The sequence below is a fragment of the Pyrus communis genome, chromosome 7, assembly GCF_963583255.1.
Source record: "Pyrus communis chromosome 7, drPyrComm1.1, whole genome shotgun sequence".
NCBI classification, from domain to species: domain Eukaryota; kingdom Viridiplantae; phylum Streptophyta; class Magnoliopsida; order Rosales; family Rosaceae; genus Pyrus; species Pyrus communis.
In genome coordinates this window covers 12,803,913-12,812,639 of record NC_084809.1, presented here as the reverse complement: position 1 = coordinate 12,812,639, position 8,727 = coordinate 12,803,913, and the positions used below count along the sequence as shown (strand labels likewise).

The window sequence follows — 8,727 nt, the reverse complement described above, 5'->3', positions numbered from 1 at the left end:
TTGATGATTTGTAGGTTGGTCTCGAGGAGGGTGATCCAAAGGAGTTGGAGGACCGACAAGATAGTTGGATTTGGCTTTGCGATCATTTTTAGGAGCCAACCTATATGGTGTGTTTTTAATTACGACTTCTTTCATTTTACCTTTTTTAATTTTTACTAATATTTATTTTTTTTAATTTTCTTTAAGTATTACAACTAATACATTTATTTTTTGTATAACAGAAGAAGGCGAAGGCGAACAAGATCAATCGGGAGAAGAATACTCTTCTCCACCATTCAGGTTCGAGGCCTTTCTTGTATAGGATGGAGGCACGACGGAAGGTATATATGACAACTTTCATTTCCAATTTTAAAATGTCGCTAATAATTTTTTTTTTTCGTACTAACATTTTCCTTATCTTTTTCGATTTTAGGAGGGTTCAAATTTTCCCGAGATCGACGTCTTTGCTGACGTTTATGTTTGGCCTGAGAATGAGTTGACCAAGTTCCTTCATGTAAGTAATTTCTTATGCTTTAAACATTTATACTAATTATTTCAAATTGTTTTCTATTAATAATCCGTGTTTTTTTTCCCCAGGTGACTATGGTGGAGAAGAGTCAATTGGTGCTTCAGGAGTCCGCCTCCCAGCTTCCCTCAAACACGCTGATCCAGTTTGTGGATCCCTTTGAGGATACAGGGTTTCAAATCGTCACAGAGACGTTGGACCAGACTTTTGGTCGGAGGCCAGGGACATATTATTAGGGGATGGGAAATGCTAGGCGGCGGGAGAGTGAAGCCTCGTCATCCTCACAATCAAAGAGCTAGGTTACGGCTTTGACGCAGGAAGTTGCTGGGCTGAGGAGTGAGCTGGTATCGTACAAGTCTCAAATGTTAATGCTTGTACAAGCCCTCAGTTCTTCCGGAATACATCTCCCCGTTTTTTCTACACCATCGCCCTCACAGCCCTTCCACACCTAGCAAGCACAGCAATTAGGCCCGTCGACCTTCGACCCCGTCCCCAACCAGCAACAAGATTACTAAGCACCTCCGAACGACATGCCTATAGATTTTGCGGCTTTCTTTTCATAGTTTTGTTCTTGCTTTATTTTCAAACTTTATATTTGTACGTACATTTTTATTTATATTATAAATATTTTTTTTTTATTCATTAATTTGCTTCTTTTTTTTTTTTTTTTTTTTTCGTTTTTGTCATTAGTATGAAATCTTTTTTTTTCTTTTTTTTCCTTTTATTCTATTTATTTTTATTATTAAAAATTACACTAGCATGACGATAACTGGTCGTTGTGCAAAATTAAGCATGTCTTATTTCTTTGTCGCGCATTACCACATGCCTCTTACATCTTTCGTCGTGCAAAATTTTTCGAGACAAACTAGTCACAAAATGCCCTTGTACCCGTTTATATCGTACAACGAAAACCTTTGTCCGTATAACTTTAGCGCAACAACTAATAAAGAGTCGCGCAATTGTTTAGAGCCGTGACGAATTTGAAAATGTTCGTCGCGCAATGTCTTTTTTCACGACCTTTGTGCGACAAAATCTGTGTGATGATTTCCTAGTCACCATAGTTTTTGTGAGACCAAAGAATACTTTGCGCGACAAAATATCCCTCGTCGCGCGAACTGTTTATTTTAGTAATGAGTGTTAATTACATGAAATCTACTGGGATTTGTGTTGGTGTACTACTGCCTGTGCTTTTTACTTTGTGCTTCTTGCGTGCAGTTTTTAACTGCGCTTGTTACCTGCTGACTTCAAGTATGATTAAATCATCTGAAATATATGAATTAGTTACAAAGTAGATGAAAAAAAATTGAAAAATTGGGCCTTCAATTGGGTTATGAATTTTTTTCCTTTAGATTTTGGCCCAAAAGAGTGACCCAAAATAAAGTAGTAATTACTATTATCATACTATACCAACCGAAGTATTTGGCACACCGAACTTGGGTAATACCGAAAGTTTGGCAAGTAATAGTAATCGATTTTGCGATACCAAAAGTTTGGTATGGTAATTAGTATGAGAGTTTTAGTACAGTAACCGTACCAAAACCATCCCTAGTTGGGGCAATTTCCCATAGAGTTTGTGTTGACCCTTGAGTTGACCATTGACTGCCATGAAATAAGAGTGTCACTTTTGTAATTATCCATGCATTTCCAATAACTTATAGGAAATTAGAGGACTTTAGATAATTTAAATTGTCGGAATGATCAAAATCAAATATCGTAACATCAATCAAATATTGATGACAAATCGGGAAAATTTTGAAAAATGACCATTAGTCTTATTGAATATTTGGCATCATGGAAAGCCAAGATGACTGCAAGATATAAACCACTGAAAAAGTTCAGTACATTGAGTGGCAATTGAAATTTGGTATTGCAAAGCTCATGAGAGATCAAATGACATTTGAAATGAAAAGAAAAGTTAACCGTGAAGCCATTTTACGGCCAGAACGCTACTGGTACACGAAGTCCGTCATAGCTCAGTTGTACGTCAAGACCCTCTGTCTCCTTCAATTTCAAAAGATAATCGTTCACCTTTTCATGATCCATCAGATGCATCATACCTTCATCAGTGCAAGCCACGAAAAGAAGCAGAATTGTTAAATTTCTACGCATTCCTCAGTACTAATTATAACGGTAACACCTAACACCTGATCTTCAGCAAAAGGGGGCGAACACATACCAGTGAACAAAGTCTTTCTCGGTTGGATTTTCCGTACTTCCTCCAAAGCCTGAAAATGAAATAGATAAAACTTGAAGCTTACTGAAAATGAATTATTACAAGAAAGCACAAAATAGCTTACCCGTGGGAGTCCAAAATGCGTTGAAGAAGACCGATCTGGCCGTAAAGCATCCTGAACAAATTATTCGACATATCAACCCAGTCAGAAGAAAAGAGATGTTAGGTGTTTGTGAACGAAATAGAACAGAAATAAACAAATGTGTGGGTGCACGTTTGTGAGAGTGAGGGAAAGGCACCAGAATAAGGAGTTCACAATCTTTCAGAAGTGGATAAGTTTCTTCAGGTATATCACTAACATCACTGTGAATGTAAACAAATGATTAGCAATTTAGTCGTGATGAACACTACACAAGCGATCAAAGTAGAGGCATAAAAATAACAAGCAATCAGTGACCTGCATTTGAGGGAATAGAAGCATTACCTTATATAACAAACATTACCAAAACGAAATCCAAGGGAACGATAACCCTGACCATGCCACACAGGTAAAGGGGTAAACTGGGAACACAGCATTGAAAAGAAAATATGAGTGCCAAGTCATACAATAGATTACTTTTAAGCCAAGTGACAATACCATCTACTAATATTTTACTGTTAAATTTCTACCAGTTTCTACATTAGACCCCACTCCTCTTGCATGTCCCCGTTAAAAAGCATGGTCTAAATTTCAGTTTGATACCAACCATAGTTGATATAAATTCTGACCTTCAAATCTTGTACTACAAATGGATCCTCACGTATGATATTAAATTGCAACTCAGAGACTGCAGCACCAGCAAGAACCGCACTTGTATCCACCAAATAATAATGAGTCTTTTTCATTACCTGCAAATAACTATCTCAGTATCATACACGTGGTGAGAATGGTAAAAATTAAGTGACTATTAAGACATGATTAAAGAAAGCATCAGTATATAACCCATTATTCAATGGAATACAAGAAAGGAAGATGCATGGACCTCAAAATCACGCTGGGCAACATAGATCGGGATGCTGGGTTGGACATTGTTTGTCCAATCGCGAAGATCATCCAGACCTGGAGACATATAAATAGAGCCTCTGATTAATGTTAATATGTATATTAAAAGGAAAACAGGGAATTAGGAAAAAATAGAAGAGAAAAAGAAGATTAAAAAGATCCAAAGCTAAGTTTGTTAACTGTATAAATAACAATGTTAGAAAGTGTTCATGACAGAGACCTCCAATTGCATCAGCATGTGAATGAGTAATAATAACCGCATCAATTGTTCTTATCCTGACAGAAATACAACTAGTTACTACAAGGAAAATACCAGGCAATACACATATTAATGGAAGCACCACCTTTAAGTATATATGAAAGTCCTTGAATACAAAGATCCTTTAGAGAAAAGAAACCGAAGAAAAAACATAGTATTGCCACTTTAACAGTCCAAAAAGAATACCTTGAATTATGTCCAAATGAATCCAAGGAACGTAGAAAAATCAAAGCTACAACAATGATGGGTAACGTATTGTGCATATCTAGGGATACATGAGAGTGATTTTACAGTACAAAAACACTAAACGCTTCATATGGCACTAGAAATGACCAAGTTTGAAGCGGATATTGAGTCCAAATCAGTCCTCAATATCAACATCTGAAAGTTTCCTTATGTTGAAGTTTCCTTACATAACACACAATGTTAGTATCTAGATCTTCTAGCAACTAGTCCAGATAATTTAGAAGTGCCACATGAGATACAATTTGAGATCATGAACTCTTATATATGATAGCTTAAAGAAAAACAGTTGAAGCAATAACTAACCCATAGGCAGTAAACCATTGGAGAGCACTGTGGTAGAAAAACCTGTGAAACAAAAAATAGAAATTCAACTTTCACCAACAAAGTGTCTAGAAGTTTATCATCAAAAATCTCAGTCATGTGTAACTTTTCTTTTTCCACGTTTAAAGTTTAAAGTTATAAATACGAAGAATTCTATTTGTACCTTCATGTTAACAAGACAAAACGACAATGAAACCATTAAATCCATTTTTATCAACAGTCTCATATTATAATGTAAGAATTACCTTGACTAGAACTATAACTTTCATTTTAAAAGTATTATTGAGGTAAATTATCCATTAGCTTTACCAATATGGGAACCTCCCATCAACCTGCCTCATCAGGCTGCAAACAGGGTCCTATTTGATTGATCGATCTTTGCCTTGAGCAACAATACCTGTGCTCTGTTGTGCTAAACTTATCCAGAAAATATGGTTCTTGGATGACACACCCACTCATCAGCCTACACATTTTACTATCAACATACTGCATATGAGAAGCAGATAGTTACGTGGGTTATCTTCCATGCCTATCAATGAACTTAGAAACATATTTAGGTTGACAAAAGTCTTACCTTTTGCAAGTCTTAGATTTAAACTATTGAGTATTTGATACATATTTCTTTTCAAGAAATATTTGGTACACAACTGCAGAATTTAATATTTTTTATCCATAACCAACCACAACCATGAATTACAAATTTACGAGATATAGAAGTAAAAGTACATTCTTAGGGTAACATGCGCACAATATGCATAAAATTGATATATCACTTACTTTCCAGCATCTATAAGAATGTTATAATTTCCAGAGGGTCTAGGATAACGAACAAGGATGCTTGTGTTGAGCCTCTTATTTTTATTCCCTGGTTCCACAGCTTTCAAGCAAACCTAAAAATGTAAACAAGCAACCATTTCCTTACTAATCGGATGCACATTTGATTAGATACAAAGTAGCCAACGTAAATCTTTGGATAGGACATGCCAAAATTACTTCAGCACAGAGGTTTCATAACCATACCGCACATGTCTTTAAAGGATTTGTGAGGCAGCTGACTCGGGGAATTCCTTCACTAGTACCAGTACCTATAAATATGATTTCTGAATGCTCACAAGGTGAGCCAGCGGCCGTAGTTTCTGAATCTGTGGTTCATTACAAAGTTAGTACACAACAGAGTAGAGCTCATACAATCCACAAACGGAGAACATTCAAATTTGTCTATATAGTAACAAAGCCCACTAACTTTATATATTCATCACCGTGCCCCAAATGCCGAGCTACCTTCTTATAAATTAGAACTATTGTTTTGAGTACGCATATTTAAAACCAAAATATAACCCAATTAATCAAATTTGAACCATTTGTTTCCTTCATCCATTGATTCATTCAAGGCACATCACTATATTTAAAACCAAAATATAACCCAATTAATCAAATTTGAACCATTTGTTTCCTTCATCCATTGATTCATTCAAGGCACATCACTGTATATATCACAACTTCATTCAAAATTGCATACAAAAGTTTAGTTTCAAAGTTCAAACACAAGCTGCACAACTCAGTCCCTTATCTGTTAGCAAGCAATACAAGTAAAGTTTGGCGCCTAAAATCAATCCACAAAAATCATTCATACCTAGAAAACATGAATACTGAATATCTATCGATTCAACGGATCAAAGGGCATTAGGATATCCATGGAATGCACAAAACCCAGAAAGAAACAATGCAAAATATTGTAATCAGAGCAAGATAATTGACAAATCAGGGATGGCGGAGCTTACTAGATTGGAGGTAAGAGTTGAAAACTCGTCTGAAGGGAGAAAACCCATTTGCCGGAGCTTTGGTTGGAGGGCTGTGGAATGAGAGCTGGCGTTTGTATGTTGCAAAGTAGCTCAGAGAAGGAGAAGGGCGAATGGTGCCCAAAAGTTGAACCATTTGCCAAAAGCCTCTGGAAATCTGTAAACAATTTGGGGAAAGTGTCCTTTTATGATTACTCTCTTTCTACTTGGGGCTTCGCTAAAATTCTAGCCATGTTTGGTCGGTCGTGTGGTGAGAGGAATGGTTTTAACTTCATATGTTTCGGTAGATTCTACAAAAAAAAAAAAAAAAAAAAAAAAAAGAAACTTCATATGTTTCGGTTGGAGTCGGAGAATCTGACCAATGAGCAACCAATGTTTTATTACAACGATATATTTTACATAATTTTTTTTTTTTAAGTTCAATGATTATTTACACTAAAGAGAAGGGAGGTTCGGCTAAGTCAAACACAATGGGTAACCTAATTTGATATCGAATTCGCTATCTACGAGATTCGAACCACAGACCTTTCATTTACAAGTGAAGAGGAATATAACAATTAACTTTCTATTTGATTAATGAATTAAAATCAAGGAGAAATTAGATTTTCATCTTTATTTTTTTAACTCTATTGATTAAAACCTTATTCTTTTTCAAATTTTTATCAAAATCATTTGGTTTTGATAAACGTCATTAATTATTTCAATAATAAAATATTTTACATGTCAAGATAATTAAATTTTATTTCTAAATATATTCATTTAATGTTACAAACGTTACATTAAATGTGTGTGTGTGTGTGTGTATATATATTTAAAGCTAAATTTTATGTCATATATTTTTATTTTTAGTTTATACCCATTTTAATTTGCAACCCTTTTTTTTTTAAATTGTAATAATTTTGTTTTTTCAGTTTTATTCTGTATCCATATATTAATTTCTTTTTGTGTCCATATTTTTGAAGCTTTTATTTGTACTCATTTTTTCAACCTTTTATTTGTACCAATAATTTATTAATAATGTACCCATTTGTCTTTAAAAATGTACCACTTTGTTATATGTAAAAGGTACTAATTTTTGTTTTTGTAAGTACCTTTTTTTTTTTTTTTTTTATGTAAAATTTAGCCGTAAATTTCAATCTAAGACCTATTATTTTTTTAATCTAAAATGTACCCATTTTTTTTTATATAAAATGTACCCATTGTTTTTTTTTATATAAAATGTACCCATTTTTTCATATAAAACGTACTACATTCTTTGTATAAAACGTACCAACCCTTTTTTGTATAATTTTATCTTAATGACAAATCATGTCACTAAGATAAATTATAATTTTTTATATAGGTATAATTTATTTTATTAATATTTTCAATCCCACAAATCATGGATTTTATTTAAAATCTCATTAACATAAGTAACTATATATATATCAAATTTTAATTTAAAATTATAAAAACCTACATAAAAATGCATTATTGTATTAATTTCAGGGACTTCAATAAAAAACTAAAACCAATAATGTTTCAATTAAAGAACGTTGATATATAAAGACTGCATCCAAAGTCACCTTATAATCAATCTAAAGTTCATACTAATGTTTTTTATACCTCATTTTTTATACTATATTTGTATCGTTTTTTTAATGAAAACGAGATTCACTTGTATTGGTGGATTTATGTTTATTAAAAATATAGTGAGTATGTGATTAATGTAGCATTACTCTTTGAGTAAATTTGCCTAAACCTTTCATCTCTTTAATGTAAAATATTTGTGCATATAGTAGTATTTTTGCTAGATAAGATTATACAAACATCGAAAATTTTATTTTTAAGAGGATTTACATCATAGTTGGACCCTGAAATTAGACCTTCCAATTAATAAGGTCTATGAAATAGAAAATCATCAATTTGGTTTCTGTTGTGCTGATGTTGACACATGAGTAAATTCCTTCCACCTATCTAATCACATAACATTACGTGGATTAACAATAAAAAAAATTGTTTCAAAAGGATTTAAATATTAAAACTGATAAAACAAATTAAAAAAAAAAAATCATCGTCTTCAAGGAGCAGCTTTGACGACGGACCCATCAAGGCAGAGGTGCGGGAATTTGAGTACGGAGAAGGAAGAAACTGGAGCTAAACATTAAAAATTCTAATAGTTCAACATTTACAGGCAGCAAAATCCTCACATCCTGTTCTCCTATTAAATTTGCTATGGGCCTTGGGAGTAGGTCAAGAATTCACATGAATATGAATTTGGAGATTCGAGCGTGTTATTACTAGTTACCGCTAGTAGAAGGTATTTGAGTGATGAAGATTGAGCTTAATTGATTTTTAACTAAAAAATTTTGCCATTGAACGGAAGTGGTTCAACTTTAGGTT

The 8,727-nt window shown here is 33.6% G+C and overlaps 1 protein-coding gene across 1 annotated transcript; it reads right to left on the bottom strand.

The window, feature by feature from the left end:
• Positions 1–2,214: 2,214 nt before the first annotated feature.
• Positions 2,215–6,584, bottom strand: LOC137739591 (putative hydrolase C777.06c). Its single transcript, XM_068479213.1, has 12 exons — positions 6,328–6,584; positions 5,567–5,688; positions 5,324–5,436; positions 4,529–4,570; positions 3,941–3,996; positions 3,701–3,777; positions 3,447–3,566; positions 3,163–3,239; positions 2,978–3,041; positions 2,803–2,853; positions 2,682–2,730; positions 2,215–2,562 (listed from the first exon to the last, which is right to left on the bottom strand). Exons 1-12 carry the CDS (start codon positions 6,479–6,481, stop codon positions 2,438–2,440), a joined length of 1,050 nt encoding a protein of 349 aa, XP_068335314.1. The 5' UTR covers positions 6,482–6,584; the 3' UTR covers positions 2,215–2,437.
• Between the last annotated feature and the right edge of the window lie 2,143 nt (positions 6,585–8,727).